Below are 20,000 nucleotides of genomic sequence, written 5' to 3' on the forward strand. Positions count from 1 at the left end.
TAATAATAATTACAATAGAAGGAGGAAGAGGAACAGGAAAAGGAAAAGGAAAAGGAGGAGGAGGAGGAGGAGGAGGAGGAGGAGGAGGAGTTATTACAATTTATCCAGCTAACACTACTACTACTACTACTACTACTACTACTACTACTACTACTACCACTACTACGACTACTACTACCACTATTACTACTACTACTACCACTATTACTACTACTACTACTACTACTACTACTACTACTACTTTCACTTAAATGGTTCTTTTCTTAATTTTCTTTTCCAAACTTTCACTTTCTTACTTTCTTTAAAATTTCTCCTCCTTTCTCTAAAATTATCTTTCTTAAACACTTATTTCTTTTTTCTCTTTTTATTTCCTTCACACACAAACACGAGAGAGAGAGAGAGAGAGAGAGAGAGAGAGAGAGAGAGAGAGAGAGAGAGAGAGAGAGAGAGAGAGAGAGGGGGGGGGAGAAGGGCGGAGACTGACGTAATGCTGAATGCTGAAGGCTGATTGGCTGTCTGATATAACCTGCCTCGCCCCCTCTCCCTTGGCCCTGCTCACTTCTCTCTCTCTCTCTCTCTAAATGGGACACTATGCTGGTTAAACACCCCCTGACAATCACCTCATCATGCCAGCGGGTGTTGAAACAAGTAGAGGAGAGAGCGCAACGAGTGTGTGGAGGCAGCGGGTGAGCAGGGAGTAAGGCGCCACTTGTCCACCATTATGTGCGCTACCTGCTGCCTGGCCCCCTTCACTCCTTGCCCCAGGTCATAATGCCCCTTACATCACCACCAGCAGGGCCACTACATCCAGTCCCCTCTGCTGTCACACTGACTCACCATGACATGTCCGGGAACAGAGGCAAGCAATGTAAAGATGAGAGGAAGAGGCCAAGAAGTGCAGACCACAACAAATAAGGCGACCATTACTCTCGCCCGCTCCCTCGCTCTGCTGCTGTTGGTACCGACTCGCCCTCGGGAGGTCTCACATTTTATCCTCAGTTATCACTTGACTTGATTATTTTGTATTATAAACAATATATCAAGGGTGGAATCTGCTAGCTTCTCGCTCAACATGGGATGAATAATGTATAATTATTAAAAGTTGGTATATTTTATCAAATCCTCGTTCACCTCCTAAGCCTGACATTGGCTTAGGACATCAATTTTTTTTTATGAATACCCAACATTATTAATAATAATATATAATAACAATTCAATATGGAAAAAAATTAGATTGTTTGATACTATAAGCGCAAAAATGGGTTCATGTACCTATCTTCAACCATTAACCCATTTATTGGTTGGACTGAGAAGAAAAAAAACAAAAACTTAGAAATAAACATTAATTTTTACCATTCTCTTGCCTCTATTATATTAACGTCCTTATTTACAATGTACCAACGAATACCAGACTCAGAATGAGAGATGCTCCTGAAGGAAGCGTGGATGTGGAGAATTAAGACCTTAGAGGAGAAAGGAAGGCAAGAAGACCTTCTGACCAAGGAAACTGTCATTGGTTCTCAAATAAAACAAAGATGAATAAGGATAAATATCTTGAAACAGATACTATTCTGGCTAATACAACATTCTGGGGAAGAGTTCCAAAGTATAATTCCTCTGATATTGAAAAACCATTCTAATTTGAACATTTTTTGTATTGATGACATCTTGTGGTATCTAGTGTTGGGTTATAGAACATATCTTTAGGAGCAATAGCACAATGACCAGGAAAAATTTGGCAATACTTTATCATGTGACAGTTGAGTTCAGTAGTAGGTGTGGGATAAGTCTTTGCTGCTGCTTTCTCTACTCATGTTGCAATTCCTGTGTTCATTTGTAGATCATTTTCCAAATAATCTTGATGCATTTTTTTTTCTCTTGTATATGTTTAAATCTTTGATCATTGAAAGTAATGTTTCTGCTGTTATTTCTTTTGTTTTGATAAATTGATTGTAAATCGAATTAATTTCTTATATTTTCATAACCTTTACATTCTAAAAGAAAATGTTTTAGTGGTGCAAGTCAACCATGAACTGAGCAAAGTAAAACTTAAAGCAAAGCTTTCATTCTTTGGGAGTAATCCATGTGATCTTTGCTTTAGATGTTCTTGATCCATTGTTCCTGGACAGATCCAGCAGCTTTAGATCTGTAATATATCACAAATTCCACAGATAGAGATGAGCAGCATTTGACTCCAGACAGACACACTGATAAAATTACTGGAAACACAATGAATTTGTTAAAAAAGAATAAGAATGGCATTCTCATTTAGATGAAGGAATGATAAAAAAAAAAGTTGATTTCCATGATAAGACCAAGATTGGAATAGGTGGCAGTGGTGTGTGTGGTCTCCTCATATAAAGAGAAATATTATAAAATTAGAAAAAGTACAAAAAACAGTCATTAAGAAGGTCCCAGAGTTGAATAAGTCGACCTATGAAGAGATGAAGGATGTTGAAAATTTATATCCTTGAAAATAGGAGAGAGAGAGAGAGAGAGAGAGAGAGAGAGAGAGAGAGAGAGAGAGAGAGAGAGAGAGAGAGAGAGAGAGAGAGAGAGAGAAATTTAATAAACACCTATAGAGTTATATAGTATAGAAAATGTGGACAAAGAATGTTTTATAACTTGGTTCTATGGTTAACTACACAAAAACTTGTGGAAGGAGATAATGAGTGGAAATAGGTAGGCATATCTCTTTTATTTTTTTTTAATGTAGGAAGGACACTGGCCAAGGGCAACAAAAATCATACAGGGATTGTCATGTTAAGGGCTAATGGCTGCCTGCAACTTCCCTATTTTCCTATGGTTAACATTATATCATCATATCAAATATCATATAGAAATATGGACAGCAAAATTGACAGTTTTAAAGTAAGTTCAAAGTAAAAAAGTAAAAAATAAACAAAAAATCTGTTGTTACTATAGAGGGTTACAATCAGGTATCATATAGTATTCAAATCTTAATTTTTCCAAGAACCAATGCTCTTTTGTTTTTAATGAGGCAAAGGGGAGAATGTGTCTGTTGTTAATACACCAGACTGGCCATTCAACTAACAAAGTGAGTGGGAATGTCTTGGTTATTATACGTTTTTTTTCACGCTATAACACTTTAAAAGTCACGTCGGCCCAAAATAGTCTAAGTTTAAGATGAGGCTGGCACATAGAAGCCCCATCCCACCAGAGTCGCTTGGACAGGGCTTCTATGTGCAAGTCTCACCTTAAACTTTGACTATTTTTGGCCAATCCTGATTTTCTTTTTTGACCTGAGGGCATGAATTGTTTACCATCAAAATAACTTACAAAATGCAAATAACTTACACGACCACATTGTTGTAATTTTATCTCATACTATACATAAAAACACAAATTTAAAGCATCCTAGACACTACACTAGAGACAGCTGGTAGATCTGGCTTGCAAGATTTGCACTGAAGCAGGCAAACACATTAGCCTGCAGTACCAGGCAGAGAGGACACACCCAGCACTAGCTGTAGACACATCAGACCCCGCAATGGGGCACCACCATCACACAGCCTTGATTGCACAGACAGTATGTGTGCTGGCAGAAGAAGACAAAGTTCTGCAAAAAAAAGTAATGCAAATTGCTTATTCTGCATCACTCACACGCTATATTCCACACTCACGCAGACTTTACTTTCCACGAACTCTTCACTCCCTTTCCTGGCCTATCAGATGGCTCAGACAATTCTGAAACACCCCCACAACTCTTCCATATCTATTTCTCTTCAACCAAATACCTTTTTCACATGCACACACCACAATACCTGAGCTACACATCCTCTCCTCTTATTTCACACTCATTCACACTGAAATCATTCCTTGTTAGGTTAATCAAGACTCACACCTATTATTAACAGGAGCTCCTAACATGCAATTATCCAGCTATCTGTTGCTCCTCTTGCAATCTTATGCCTTTATTTTCAATGTTACTGCTCTTGTAATCTTAATAAGTGCATGCCTGCCTCCCCTCCTCCAATTCCTTCAGAAAAAACCCCATCCATCATCACCTCATCATTTATCACACTCCCAACAATGCTATATACAGCTGAAATTCCCCTGTCCAAAATTCCTGGGACTGAAAGTGCTGCAGATTTCATTTTCCCAGTTTTTTTAATATTTTTATGTGGATTTATCAAATGGGACAGCTTGGGGTTGGCATCAAGGTTTACACCTACCTTCAATGTGGCTTTACAATGGCCACAAAGAATATCAAAGTGTAAAAACATGACAGCACACCCACAGAACAAAGGCTTCAGTGTTCAAAAAGTAGCAAATTGTCACCCATGCCCTGAGGATGCCATGTTGTCTTTTAGTCACAGAGGGACTGCCAGACACAGCAGAGAGGGATGTCTCTCCTGTGCTTCCCTGCCTGTCCCCCCCTTACCAGCACCTTCTCATTCCACGGCTCACATTTAATTCTTACATTATAACGGGTCCTGGCAAGCTTAACAAAGAGAAGAGTGCTGTGATGGCCCTTGTTTGAGAGGGCTTGCTACTTGTGAGACTGGAAGGGAGACAGCAAGATCAGCAGCGAAAGCTATGACAAAGGTATGATACAAAAGCCATGACAAAGGCAGATACAAAAATAGTAAGCTGTTGCATTGTAAAAACTGATTTGCTGCACCTTCTTTTAGTCAGAAGAGGCTTGGGAGTTGCAGGGTAACAGAGACTGTACTGGCGCACTAGGCATAGCTGTCACTCCCAAGAGAAAGAAAGGCTCTTGGTGATAAAGGAAGGCAGATACAAGAATAGTAAGCTGATGCATTGTAAAAACTGATTTGCTGCACCTTCTTTTAGTCAGAAGAGGCTTGGGAGTTGCAGGGTAACAGAGTAACAGCTGTTCCAACCACTGAGAAGCCTTTGCCAACTAACTGTGTGACGGCTGCTTCTGATCTTCCCATCTTTCTTCCTGTCTGACAATTACTGATCCCTTCTTGAACAACCACAATCACAACACTCTTATGAGAAGAATTAAGCTGTAGCAAGCGGGAAACAAGCAGGGCAATGTGGGAAAGACATCTCCCACTATGCTTGACTGTTATTATCAGTGTCAAGGATTCAAAAACTGAGTATTGCATCTTCAGAGCACACAAGTTACAGACAGAGGACCTCAACTGTACTAACACAACACAGTATTCACCTGACTGTTGGTTCCTGAAAGGCTCCAGTCAGATGTGCTTGTTGCTCCTCATTTACAGAAGTCTCCCAAGGTCTCTTCTCTGTCACCTGAGGGAAAACACAGTCAACAAACACTGCAGCATTATTACACAGCATGGGAGGCACGACAGAATACACTGATATGCACCTTCAAGAAATGAAAAGAATTAAAGCAGCAAACTGTGCCATTTATACACAGCAAATGTTGGTCTGGGGGTCAGGAAAGATATGAGTAGAAGCAGTAGTAGTAGTAGTAGTAGTAGTAGTAGTAGTAGTAGTAGTAGTAGTAGTAGTAGTAGTAGTAGTAGTAGTAGCAGTAGTAGTAGTTTTAATTCCTCAAAGAACAGTTCTATTGCTTTAATTTCCTGCCTATCTAAAGTTTTTAATCTACCCTCAACAGGAATATTCTTAAACATCTATCACTTCACAGCCTTCTTCTATCTGATCGCCAGTATTAGGGTCCATCAAGGCTGCTCTACTGGTGATCTTCTGGCTTTCCTTACTGAGTCTTGGTCATCATCCTCTTTTAGAGATTTTGGTGAAACTTTTGCTGTTGCCTTGGACATATCAAAAGCTTCTGATAGTCTGGCACAAAGCTTGCATTTCCAAACTACCCTCCTACGGTTTCTATCCTTCTCTCTGTAACTTCATCTCAAGTTTCCTTTCTGACCGTTCTATTGCTGCTGTGGTAGACAGTCACTGTTCTTCTCCTAAATCTATTAACAGTGGTGTTCCTCAGCGTTCTGTCACCCACTCTCTTCTTATTATTCATTAATGATCTTCTAAACCAAACTTCTTGTCTTATCCACTCCTACTCTGATGATACCACCCTGCACTTTTCCACGTCTTTTCATAGACGTGCAACCCTTCAGGAGGTAAACATATCACGCAGGGAAGCCACAGAACGCCTGACTTCTGATCTTTCCAAAATTTCTGATTGGGGCAGAGCAAACTTGGTATTGTTCAATGCCTCAAAAACTCAATTCCTCCATCTATCAACTCGACACAACCTTCCAGACAACTATCCCCTCTTCTTCAATGACACTCAACTGTCCCCTCTTCTACACTGAACATCCTCGGTCTGTCCTTTACTTATAATCTGAACTGGAAACTTCACATCTCATCTCTAGCTAAAACAGCATCTATGAAGTTAGGTGTTCTGAGACGTCTCCGCCAGTTTTCTCACCCCCCCAGCTGCTAACTCTGTACAAGGGCCTTATCCATCCATGTATGGAGTATGCTTCACATGTCTGGGGGGTTCCACTCATACTGCTCTTCTAGACAGGGTGGAATCAAAAGCTTTTCGTCTCATCAACTCCTCTCCTCTAACTGACTGTCTTCAGCCCCTCTCTCACCGCCGCAATGTTGCATATCTAGCTGTCTTCTCCCGCTATTTTCATGCTAACTGCTCTTCTGATCTTGCTAACTGCATGCCTCCCCTCCTTCCACGGCCTCGCTGCACAAGACTTTCTTCTTTCTCTCACCCCTATTCTGTCCACCTCTCTAATGCAAGAGTTAACCAGTATTCTCAATCATTCATCCCTTTCTCTGGTAAACTCTGGAACTCCCTGCCTGCTTCTGTATTTCCACCTTCCTATGACTTGAATTCCTTCAAGAGGGAGGTTTCAAGACACTTATCCATCAATTTTTGACCACTGCTTTGACCCTTTTATGGGACTGACATTTCAGTGGGCATATTTTTATAAGATTTTTGTTGCCCTTGGCCAGTGTCACTCATACATTAAAAAAAAAAAAAAAAAAAAAAAAAAAAAAAAAAAAAAAAAAAAAAAAAAGCTGGCAATCCCACACACACACACACACACACACACACACACACACACACACACACACACACAGACATCATTCACACTCTTAGCCCCATCAGTCCCTAGTGGAAAAGGACAGTCAGACACAGCACAGCTGGTCACATACATCCAAACAGAACTTGACTTAATCCTGTAAAATACAAACAGGTCTATACAAAATACAGAAAAGACATGCAAGTGGAGGCATCACCAACCTCCTCCGGGAATCTGGCAGGACAAACGGCACGGCAGAACCCATTCTTGCTCCCGTACTCCACATGCTGGTCTAGCATCATCGAGTGGGCAAAGCAGTTGTAGCGTTTCTCCCACTCACTCTCTCTGCTGAAGTCTCTGTTCTGAATCTCTCTGCTGAAGTCTCTGTTCTGAATCTGACGCAGAAGCTGAGGCGACAGTACCGGCAGCACAGCGTCAACCTGAGGAATGTCACCAATGTTCAGTCAATCAAACCATAAAAACACTATTGAAACTCCCCTTAACTTCCACTAGAGCTTGTTGAAAGTGAGAGACACAGCACTGCAACACATAAGAACAGCATCCTCTTAGGAAAATGTTCCTGCTGTGTGTGGATTTGTGAGAGAAAAGTACACAGTTGTTTTGCAGGAGTGAAGCCATTCTGAAAGATAATGTGTCACCTTTTGGAGAAATGTGCCTGTGTGTTACAGGCACACTGTCCAAGCAAGATTCCACCACCAGCACCTGCGGATCCCTCTGGATAGACAGTGAAGGTCTTAGCAGCATCACTCCCTGGCTCTGTGAACAATGTGACAGATTTCAACACAGTGTTCTCAAGATTTCAATAGTCAATATCTTCCATGGCTACACAGGCCCACAGTCTTATCAAACAAACTTCCAATTGATTTATTATAACTAATTAATCAGACATTTGAATCAAGTGACTGAGATGTCAGGGAGTCAAGACAGGCTCATGCAGTAGTGGCCAGTCAAAGCAGCAGAGTGCAAGGAACTAATTCTCAAAGAGTGGTGGATGAAAAGAACAGACTCAGTAATCAGGTTGTTAGTGCTGAGTCACTAGGGAGATTTTAAAAGAAGATACACAAATCTAGGGATAGGGATAAGTAGAAATAGGTAGACACATTCAATTGAGGAAGTGCCATGTGCAGGCCTGATGGCTCCTTGCAGCTCCCCTCATGTTCTCATGTTGTTATGTTCGCCAAGACACTGAAGCGACTCACTCAGGCGCACAAACTTCTCCAGCTTGGAGAGAATGTCTCGGCGGTTGTGCTCAAGTAGGGTCTTCAGGAACCTCTTAACAGTAAGGTCCTGGAAGTGTGGGCACTCCTCCATCGTGGTGAAAACTGCGTGGGTGAAGGCATCGCTTCTCAGGCACCGCTGCAAAGTATTACAGCCTCCCTTAACAACATGTACATGCTTACAAACATTTTATCACTTAACTCAGAAAGAAAAAAAGGAGTTATTTGAATCTGTGGTCAGCAGCAATCCATGTAAAAGTGAAAGTGTGGACACTGAAGCCGTGAATAATGAGAGATGACTGTATTACCATCATTTTTATTATTACTATTTTTTTTATCATTACCATTTTTGTGGAAAACAGCCTTAGTACATGTATGCATTATTAATATTTTTACATTTGTGTCAACCTTTTTTTTTCTTTTTTTTTTTTTTTATGTAGGAAGGACACCACAATCCCTCCACTTTCCCTCACTCCAGCTGTTTGTGTTCCAGGAAAGCAAGCACCACCTCTCCTCTTTAGGCCCTCTCCCATTCCTGCCTGGCATCTTCCCAGAGCTACTACTACTACTACTACTACTACTACTACTACTACTACTACTACTACTACTACTACTATGAAAATAGCAGTAAAAGACAGCTAGATATGCAACATTATGGCGGTGAGAGAGAGGCTGAAGACAGTCAGTTAGAGGAGAGGAGTTGATGAGATGAAAAGCTTTTGATTCCACCCTGTCTAGAAGAGCAGTATGTGTGAAACCCCCCCAGACATGTGAAGCATACTCCATACATGGACGGATAAGGCCCTTGTACAGAGTTAGCAGCTGGGGGGGTTAGAAAAACTGGAGGAGACGTCTCAGACCACCTAACTTCATAGAAGCTGTTTTAGCTAGAGATGAGATGTGAAGTTTCCAGTTCAGATTATAAGTAAAGGGCAGACCAAGGATATTCAGTGTAGAAGAGGGGACAGTTGAGTGTCATTGAAGAAGAGGGGATAGTTGTCTGGAAGGTTGTGTTGAGTTGATAGATGGAGGAATTGAGTTTTTGAGGCACTGAACAATACCAAGTTTGCTCTGCCCCAATCAGAAATTTTGGAAAGATCAGAAGTCAGGCGTTCTGTGGCTTCCCTGCGTGATATGTTTACCTCCTGAAGGGTTGCAAGTCTATGAAAAGACGTGGAAAAGTGCAGGGTGGTATCATCAGCGTAGGAGTGGATAGGACAAGAAGTTTGGTTTAGAAGATCATTAATGAATAATAAGAAGAGAGTGGGTGACAGAACGCTGAGGAACACCACTGTTAATAGATTTAGGAGAAGAACAGTGACTGTCTACCACAGCAGCAATAGAACGGTCAGAAAGGAAACTTGAGATGAAGTTACAGAGAGAAGGATAGAAACCGTAGGAGGGTAGTTTGGAGATCAAAGCTTTGTGCCAGACTCTATCAAAAGCTTTTGATATGTCCAAGGCAACAGGAAAAGTTTCACCAAAATCTCTAAAAGAGGATGACCAAGACTCAGTAAGGAAAGCCAGAAGATCACCAGTAGAGCGGCCTTGACGGAACCCATACTGGTGATCAGATAGAAGGTTGTGAAGTGATAGATGTTTAAGAATCTCCCTGTTGAGGATAGATTCAAAAACTTTAGATAGGCAGGAAATTAAAGCAATAGGACGGTAGTTTGAGGGATTAGAACGGTCACCCTTTTTAGGAACAGGTTGAATGTAGGCAAACTTCCAGCAAGAAGGAAAGGTAGATGTTGACAGACAGAGCTGAAAGAGTTTGACTAGGCAAGGTGCAAGCACGGAGGCACAGTTTCGGAGAACAATAGGAGGGACCCCATCAGGTCCATAAGCCTTTCGAGGGTTTAGGCCAGCGAGGGCATGGAAGACATCATTGCAAAGAATTTTAATAGGTGGCATGAAGTAGTCAGAGGGTGGAGGAGAGGGAGGAACAAGCCCAGAATCCTCCAAGGTAGAGTTTTTAGCAAAGGTTTGAGCAAAGAGTTCAGCTTTAGAAATAGATGTGATAGCAGTGGTGCCATCTGGTTGAAATAGAGGAGGGAAAGAAGAAGAAGCAAAGTTATTGGAGATATTTTTGGCTAGATGCCAGAAATCACGAGGGGAGTTAGATCTTGAAAGGTTTTGACATTTTCTGTTAATGAAGGAGTTTTTGGCTAGTTGGAGAACAGACTTGGCATGGTTCCAGCCAGAAATATAAAGTGCATGAGATTCTGGTGATGGAAGGCTTAAGTACCTTTTGTGGGCCACCTCTCTATCATGTATAGCACGAGAACAAGCTGTGTTAAACCAAGGTTTAGAAGGTTTAGGGCAAGAAAAAGAGTGAGGAATGTACGCCTCCATGCCAGACACTATCACCTCTGTTATGCGCTCAGCACACAAAGACGGCTCTCTGACATGGAAGCAGTAGTCATTCCAAGGAAAATCAGCAAAATACCTCCTCAGGTCCCCCCAACTAGCAGAGGCAAAACACCAGAGGCACCTTCACTTAGGGGGATCCTGAGGAGGGATTGGAGTGATAGGACAAGATAAAGATATGAGATTGTGATCGGAGTTTACATACAAAATACTTATAATACAGAGAAATAAATAAAAAATAGAACAGCTTTCATGGGTACAATAATAATAGAGTCCTTTAAAGAGAATAATGTCACCTTTCATTATCAATTGTTAGCTTTGTCTTGTCTGAGGTGAGGGTGCCACTGACTTCTTCCTCTCTCAACTGTCTATAGCTTGTCTATGTCATGCTGTAGCTGACTGCATTCATCTTGTGACTGAAGTGTGTCTGAAAATCACATTGATTTTTTTTTTTTTTTTTTTATGTAGGAAGGATACTGGCCAAGGGCAACAAAAATCTAATAAAAAAAAAATGCCCACTGAAATGCCAGTCCCTTAAAAGGGTCAAAGCAGTGGTCAAAAATTGGTGGATAAGTGTCTTGAAACCTCCCTCTTGAAGGAATTCAAGTCATAGGAAGGTGGAAATACAGAAGCAGGCAAGGAGTTCCAGAGTTTACCAGAGAAAGGGATGAATGATTGAGAATACTGGTTAACTCTTGCGTTAGAGAGGTGGACAGAATAGGAGTGAGAGAAAGAAGAAAGTCTTGTGCAGCGAGGCCGCGGAAGGAGGGGAGGCATGCAGTTAGCAAGATCAGAAGAGCAGTTAGCATGAAAATAGCGGTAGAAGACAGCTAGAGATGCAACATTGCGGCGGTGAGAGAGAGGCTGAAGACAGTCAGTTAGAGGAGAGGAGTTGATGAGACGAAAAGCTTTTGATTCCACCCTGTCTAGAAGAGCAGTATGAGTGGAACCCCCCCAGACATGTGAAGCATACTCCATACATGGACGGATAAGGCCCTTGTACAGAGTTAGCAGCTGGGGGGGTGAGAAAAACTGGCGGAGACGTCTCAGACCACCTAACTTCATAGAAGCTGTTTTAGCTAGAGATGAGATGTGAAGTTTCCAGTTCAGATTATAAGTAAAGGACAGACCAAGGATGTTCAGTGTAGAAGAGGGGACAGTTGAGTGTCATTGAAGAAGAGGGGATAGTTGTCTGGAAGGTTGTGTCGAGTTGATAGATGGAGGAATTGAGTTTTTGAGGCATTGAACAATACCAAGTTTGCTCTGCCCCAATCAGAAATTTTGGAAAGATCAGAAGTCAGGTGTTCTGTGGCTTCCCTGCGTGATATGTTTACCTCCTGAAGGGTTGCACGTCTATGAAAAGACGTGGAAAAGTGCAGGGTGGTATCATCAGCGTAGGAGTGGATAAGACAAGAAGTTTGGTTTAGAAGATCATTAATGAATAATAAGAAGAGAGTGGGTGACAGAACGCTGAGGAACACCACTGTTAATAGATTTAGGAGAAGAACAGTGACTGTCTACCACAGCAGCAATAGAACGGTCAGAAAGGAAACTTGAGATGAAGTTACAGAGAGAAGGATAGAAACTGTAGGAGGATAGTTTGGAAATCAAAGCTTTGTGCCAGACTCTATCAAAAGCTTTTGATATGTCCAAGGCAACAGCAAAAGTTTCACCAAAATCTCTAAAAGAGGATGACCAAGACTCAGTAAGGAAAGCCAGAAGATCACCAGTAGAGCGGCCTTGACGGAACCCATACTGGCGATCAGATAGAAGGTTGTGAAGTGATAGATGTTTAAGAATCTCCCTGTTGAGGATAGATTCAAAAACTTTAGATAGGCAGGAAATTAAAGCAATAGGACGGTAGTTTGAGGGATTAGAACGGTCACCCTTTTTAGGAACAGGTTGAATGTGGGCAAACTTCCAGCAAGAAGGAAAGGTAGATGTTGACAGACAGAGCTGAAAGAGTTTGACTAGGCAAGATGCAAGCATGGAGGCACAGTTTCGGAGAACAATAGGAGGGACCCCATCAGGTCCATAAGCCTTCCAAGGGTTAGGCCAGAGAGGGCATGGAAAACATCATTGCAAAGAATTTTAATAGGTGGCATGAAGTAGTCAGAGGGTGGAGGAGAGGGAGGAACAAGCCCAGAATCCTCCAAGGTAGAGTTTTTAGCAAAGGTTTGAGCAAAGAGTTCAGCTTTAGAAATAGATGTGATAGCAGTGGTGCCATCTGGTTGAAATAGAGGAGGGAAAGAAGAAGAAGCAAAGTTATTGGAGATATTTTTGGCTAGATGCCAGAAATCACGAGGGGAGTTAGATCTTGAAAGGTTTTGACATTTTCTGTTAATGAAGGAGTTTTTGGCTAGTTGGAGAACAGACTTGGCATGGTTCTGGGCAGAAATATAAAGTGCATGAGATTCTGGTGATGGAAGGCTTAAGTACCTTTTGTGGGCCACCTCTCTATCATGTATAGCACGAGAACAAGCTGTGTTAAACCAAGGTTTAGAAGGTTTAGGGCAAGAAAAAGAGTGAGGAATGTACGCCTCCATGCCAGACACTATCACCTCTGTTATGCGCTCAGCACACAAAGACGGGTCTCTGACACGGAAGCAGTGGTCATTCCAAGGAAAATCAGCAAAATACCTCCTCAGGTCCCCCCAACTAGCAGAGGCAAAGCGCCAGAGGCACCTTCACTTAGGGGGATCCTGAGGAGGGATTGGAGTGATAGGACAAGATAAAGATATGAGATTGTGATCGGAGTTTACATACAAAATACTTATAATACAGAGAAATAAATAAAAAATAGAACAGCTTTCATGGGTACAATAATAATAGAGTCCTTTAAAGAGAATAATGTCACCTTTCATTATCAATTGTTAGCTTTGTCTTGTCTGAGGTGAGGGTGCCACTGACTTCTTCCTCTCTCAACTGTCTATAGCTTGTCTATGTCATGCTGTAGCTGACTGCATTCATCTTGTGACTGAAGTGTGTCTGAAAATCACATTGATGATCATTAAATAATTCATATGCCATCCATACAATCACATAAGAACATAAGAACATAAGAAATAAGGGAAGCTGCAAGAAGGGAGCAGGCTTACACGTGGCAGTCCCTGTATGAAACACTCCTACCTATTTCCATCTGTTATCCCCATCCATAAACTTGTCTAATCTTCTCTTAAAGCTCTCTAGTGTCCTACCACTAACTACATGATTACTGAGTCCGTTCCACTCATCTACCACTCGATTTGAGAACCAATTTTTTCCTATCTCCTTCCTAAACCTAAATTTTTCAAGCTTGAACCCGTTATTTCTTGTTCAAAGGTTGGCTATTTGTCTGGAATGAATATGAGTACAATGCAAGGTGAGGCACCACACAGGATATGAATGCAGCCCGACACTCTCCAACGTACAAAACCTTAGTTAGCTGCACCCATAAATTAACATTAAAATTATATTAAAATGCCCTTTAGTCCCTCCCAAATAACACCATATCAATGTGTCAATGTGTATTCAATGCATATTAATAACACAGCTGCCTTGAAATATTTCAATATACAGTCTGCATAACACCTACCTACACTCACCTCACATAACAACAAAACAACCTCACACACACACACACACACACACACACACACACACACACACACACACAATATTTCCTTGAACCTAACCTAACCTAACCTACACTCACCTCACATAACAAGAAAATAACCTCTCTCTCACTCTCTCTCTCTCACACACACACACACACACACACACACACACACACACACACACACACACACACACACACACGTCTCAGAAACATGCTGCCGCCTGACGCGCCTCGGCCTACTCGTGCCACCAGACACCACAATAAGATGACGCCCCTAAAGGTGCCACGTACGGACCGGTACAGACTCAGTGCGATTCCCACCATGGTGTGAGCCATCAATCAATAGTCTCTTCTAGATTTGACTTACCTTTAGGATTAATGTCAAGTATTTCCCCACCACCAATGTACATTTTCAGTTTGTTGACTGCCTAAAGAATAAACCGTTTATTATTATTATTATTATTATTATTATTATTATTATTACACACACACACACACACACCTCATGAATATTCCCTTGAAGTGTTCCTTTGAAGTGACCCGAGACACGAGACCTTCCCGGTACAAGTTAATTTAGTGAATACTTGCAAATTAGTACTTTTTAGGCTAGGTCATTTTTGGTTAAATTAGGTTAATGAAGGAGGTTAATGAAGGTAGTTTAGCTTAGGTTAATGACCTCAGCAAAGCCCTGTTTTCATAATATTCTAATTCTCATTCTTAGACAATTCTTAGACATTCTTAGACAAGGAATGTGAAAAGTGGTTCATCTCTCTCTCTCTCTCAAGCCAGCTACTCAAGCTTGACTGGGGCACAGGAACAAAAAAACAACATTGCATGTACTTTGTTAAACTGAAATTTTATACCACACCCTAAAAAAAAAAAATAAATAAAAAATAAAAAATAAAATAAAAAAAAAGCATATATATAACACACACACACACACACACACACACACACACACACACACACACACACACACACACACACACACACACACACACCCTAGGGAGTCATTAACCTAACCTAACCACCACTACCACCACCTAACCTGGTGCCACTCATGAAGGAATGTGGTCCCAGGATGACTGGGCTTATGGCTTAGTCAAAATGGGTTCCCAGTTATTAATTTCTGTTACAGTTATGCTTATAAGGACTCCACACATTGCTTCTGGCACTGCTAATTGCTTTGTGTCACAGTGAAACGGTAAAAGATCACCCATTGCTACACATCTTGCCATGCAGTATCAAATTAATAACCTTATACAAGTCACAGCAGCCTGTTATTAAGAAATTAAGGTTTTAAATGTAGACAGTCTTTCATGAGCTTGCATTGATGGGATATGCTACTTATAGTGACAAATTCCAACCAAAAACTTCATTAATCTCAAGAAACCAACAGAATCCCAAATGGAAACAAATATCTATTCTGTATTTCCACAATTCCTCTATTTAAGTGCACACCGAGGCATCTGTACATTCCCTTAACCTTAATCTTTCTACTCACCGCGGGAAAAGTGCAGCTGAAGGAGGGAGCAGGAAAAAAAAAGCCACATTTTGAAGCCAAGCCATTCCTGACCTGCGCTACGTGACTTACAAGGGGAAGAGACCGCGGGCTTAAATGTTTTCTTTGTTATGGTTATGTTAGCATTTATCTCTGGCTTTTTTTCGTATTTTTCCCATCATTAACTTCTCATGTTCTTATTTTGTAATGCTTTAGTGACAGTGTTAATGATGAACCAATCCAGTTATATAAATCTTTTTTTTTTTTTTTTTGGGTGGATGGGGGAATTTCTTGGTCTACAAATCTTCATTACACACATAATCCCAGTGGCTGTACTTAAGATAAAAACTGTTTGCTCTAGAACACTCCTGGCTTTACATATCTGCTTTACTTACGGTCCCAAAACATTTTACAGTATTGAAGCCTAACACATTTCAGTCTGATAAATGCTTGATGTAATCTGTTTATCATATCCTCTAACTCAACTTTGTTTATGGGTGAGGATGACTTAATTAAAATGAATCCAAAACATTTTCCCAAACAAGATATTAGGAATTATAACTTATTCTCTAAAGACTCAAGTTTGTTTATGTGTGAAGCCTACATTACCTACTCCACACAAGATATTAGCAATTATATCGTATTTTTAAAGACTTAATTTTGTCTGTGTGTGTGTGGGAGACCAAACTGAAAACATAGTTATTTCAATTACTCGGTAAATTCAGCTAGGAGAGGTATATTTGTGACCACCTAACCTGCCAATATCTCCTAAAGTAAACTCCATTCAAAAGTTTCAGTGATAGGCAGGTGAGGTATAGAGAGGTCAAACTCCACCACCCCTCTTTAATTTGAGAGAAAATAATAGAAAACTTCAAGAGAGAGAGAGAGAGAGAGAGAGAGAGAGAGAGAGAGAGAATTAATAATATTGACGAACAAAATTTTGAACTAGGAGTGAGCCCTTTGAAGACCCCAGTAACTTCCACTACAGCCTTTGAAAACCCCAGTAACTTGCACTACACCCCTTTGAAAACCCCAATAACTTCTACTAGAGCCTTTGAAAACTCCAGTAATTTCTACCACAGCCTTTGAAAACCCCAATAACTTGCCCTACACCCCTTTGAAAACCCCAATAACTTCTACTAGAGCCTTTGAAAACCCCAATAACTTCTACTAGAGCCTTTGAAAACCCCAATAACTTCTACTAGAGCCTTTGAAAACCCCAATAACTTCTACTAGAGCCTTTGAAAACCCCAATAACTTCTACTAAAGCCTTTGAAAACTCCAGTAACTTCCACTACAGCCTTTGAAGACCCCAGTAACTTCCACTACACCCCTTTGAAGACCCCAGTAACTTCCACTACACCCCTTTGAAGACCCCAGTAACTTCCACTACACCCCTTTGAAGACCCCAGTAACTTCTGGCTGTATGTCAGGCTGTGTTTAGAGGTGTGGGGTGTGTTTTGGGTGTGTTTTGGGTGTGTTTTAGGTGTGTTTGGGTGTGTTTTGAGGTGTTTACATGTGTTTGGATGTGTTTTGACATCACTTACCGAGCCCAGCACCACCGCCACCGTGTAGTTGAATGGGAGATGGGCAGCCGTCCCATACACTGTGTTCTGGTAGATCCCAATGGCAACTGTAATGGGAGGGGAATGGGTTAGCAGGACTGGTGATGGTGATGAGGAGGAGGAGGAGGAGGAGGAGAGAAGATAAGGAAGAGATAAAGAAAAAAACAGATAGAAACTAAATTATTTATCCTTCTCCTCCTCCTCCTCCTCCTCCTCCTCCTTCTCTTCCTCCTCCTCCTCCTCCTCCTCCTGTCTTCCTCTGCAATCATCAAAGACGTTTAAGTTAGAATCTCTCTCTCTCTCTCTCTCTCTCTCTCTCTCTCTCTCTCTCTCTCTCTCTCTCTCTCTCTCTCTCTCTCTCTCTCTCTCTCTCTCTAGTTGAAGTGGTGGAGGTTTTCAAGGGTGTTTTTAAGGTTCTAGTGACAGATTAATAACATTTCTATATTATTAACAGGAGAAACACTCTTGAGAACCTCCACTACTTTCCAAAGGCTGTAATTGAAGTGATGCAGGTTTTCAAGGGGGTTTTTAAGGTTCTAGTGACAGATTAATAACATTTCTATATTATTAACAGGAGAAACACTCTTTTAAAAGGCTCTCATTGAGCTAACACAGGTTTTCAAGGGTGTTTTTATGGTTCCAGTGACAGATTAACAACATTTCTGCAATTACATCCTTGAGAAAAAGTAGAATGATAAACTTGGAACACACACTCTCTCTCTCTCTCCTCTCCTCTCTCTCTCTCCTCTCTCCTCTCTCTCTCTCTCTCTCTCTCTCTCTCTCTCTCTCTCTCTCTCTCTCTCTCTCTCTCTCTCTCTCTCTCTCACCATTCAAGATAACAACAGAAGCAATCCATAAGAACACTTCTGGCCAATCAGAGGAGTCCACCATGACCAGCACCACCGTCACCACAAACACCACCACCTCCACCAGGATGCTCCACACAATATGAGTCGTCAGGTTGCCCCTGTGTGGAGGAGAGGTGGAAAAGAGAGAGAGAGAGAGAGTAAAGAGATGGATGAATGGGTTTAGAGGTGGAGGAGATGAGTAGAATTAGTGGAAAGATGTTTGGGAGTGAAATGGTGATGAGTAGATGGAAGAGGTGGAGGGGGTGGAGAAGAGAGAAAGAGGTAAATGATAGGTGGAGGAATGGGAGTATGGGAGGAGGAGGAGGAAGAGGAGGATATAGACAGTAAGAGATGGATAAATGAAGGAGGAGGAAGAGGAAAAAGGAGAGAGTGAGAGGTGAATAGGTAGAAGGGGAAGAAGGAAGAGAAGGAAGAAGAGGAAGAAGAAAAGGAGGAGGAGGAGGAGGAAGACGATTAGTTCACCCTTAATTAAGAAGAAAAAAAAATAATTATCTTTAAAAATCTAACTTAATTTTCTTTTTCCCTATAGTAATTAAAGGTAACTCTCTCTCTCTCTCTCTCTCTCTCTCTCTCTCTCTCTCTCTCTCTCTCTCTCTCTCTCTCTCTCTCTCTCTCTCTCTCTCTCTCTCTCTCTCTCTCTCTCTCTCTCTCTCATATTTTTATTAATTCTTTCTACTGTTTCTCAATTTTTTCCTTCCTTCCTTCCTTCCTTCTTTTAAACATGTCTCTCTCTCTCTCTCTCTCTCTCTCTCTCTCTCTCTCTCTCTCTCTCTCTCTCTCTCTCTCTCTCTCTCTCTCTCTCTCTCTCTCTCTCTCTCTCTCTCTCTGTAATTCCTTCATTTCTTAGTCATTATTAACTTCATTTCCTTTACACTTCCAAACACCTCTGAACAACCCCAAACACACCCACACACACCCAGACACCACCACACACCCGCAAACACACACACACACACCCAGACAACACCACACACCTGCAAACACACCCACACACACCCAGACAACACCACACACCCGCAAATACACACACACACACCCAGACAACACCACACACCCGCAAACACACACACACACACCCAGACACCACCACACACCCGCAAACACACACACACACACCCAGACAACACCACACACCTCCAAACACACCCAAACACACCCACACTAACTCAGACGTGTCCCTCACCCCCCCTCACCCCAATATGTAATCACCCCTTATATGTAATTCAAATAAGATAAATTAGTTTAATATTCTGTCTCTCTCTCTCTCTCTCACACACACACACACATACACTTCAATGATACACAAAATAATAATAACAAAAATAAGAAATAAAGAATGAATAGGGAATGATTGATAATACAACTCTCTCTCTCTCTCTCTCTCTCTCTACCTACGTTCTTGGCAGTGATGAACATATTCCAAGGCATCAGTGTTCAGACTCCATGCACAACTAAGGTCAGGAACACAAGGCAGTACCTGGAAAGAGGAGAGAGGTTAGGAGGAGGAGGAGGAGGAGGAGGATAACAAAAGACAGAGGAGGAGGAGGAGAAAGAAGGGGGAAGGAGAAGGAGGAGGCAGAAAGAGAAGAATAATAAGAATAAGAACAAGAAAAACATGAATAAGAAGAAGAACAAGAAGAAAGGCAAATAGAAGAAGAAGAAGAAGATAAGACAATAAGATAAAAACCAAAGATATAATATATATAAAGCAAAAAACACACTTGCCAAACCTACACAAACATGAACTAAGCCTCTCTGGAACACAACAGCTGACACCACACCTCCCCAAACAACACTCCCCAACCCAGTGGAGCCATACAAACCTACACACACACCCAAAACAAACCTGTCGGGCGGCCCTTCGTTAAACGGCTCGGAATCT

The 20,000-nt window shown here is 41.5% G+C and overlaps 1 protein-coding gene and 1 long non-coding RNA gene across 2 annotated transcripts in view; both read right to left on the bottom strand.

Annotated features, from left to right (window-relative positions):
* Positions 1-7,434, bottom strand: part of LOC135109983 (uncharacterized) — a 30,476-nt gene extending 23,042 nt beyond the window's left edge. The window contains exon 1 of the mRNA XM_064021957.1: positions 7,199-7,434. Within this exon, the coding sequence (XP_063878027.1) occupies positions 7,199-7,279 (81 nt within the window). The 5' untranslated portion in view covers positions 7,280-7,434. The remainder of the gene's footprint in view (positions 1-7,198) is intronic.
* A 327-nt stretch (positions 7,435-7,761) lies between these two features.
* LOC135109987 (uncharacterized) lies at positions 7,762-15,815 on the bottom strand. Its single transcript, XR_010273036.1, has 4 exons — positions 15,688-15,815; positions 13,443-13,573; positions 10,882-11,012; positions 7,762-8,354 (listed from the first exon to the last, which is right to left on the bottom strand). It is a non-coding gene; the product is annotated as an uncharacterized LOC135109987 (long non-coding RNA).
* Positions 15,816-20,000: the final 4,185 nt, after the last annotated feature.

The sequence above is a fragment of the Scylla paramamosain genome, chromosome 19 (assembly GCF_035594125.1).
Source record: "Scylla paramamosain isolate STU-SP2022 chromosome 19, ASM3559412v1, whole genome shotgun sequence".
NCBI classification, from domain to species: domain Eukaryota; kingdom Metazoa; phylum Arthropoda; class Malacostraca; order Decapoda; family Portunidae; genus Scylla; species Scylla paramamosain.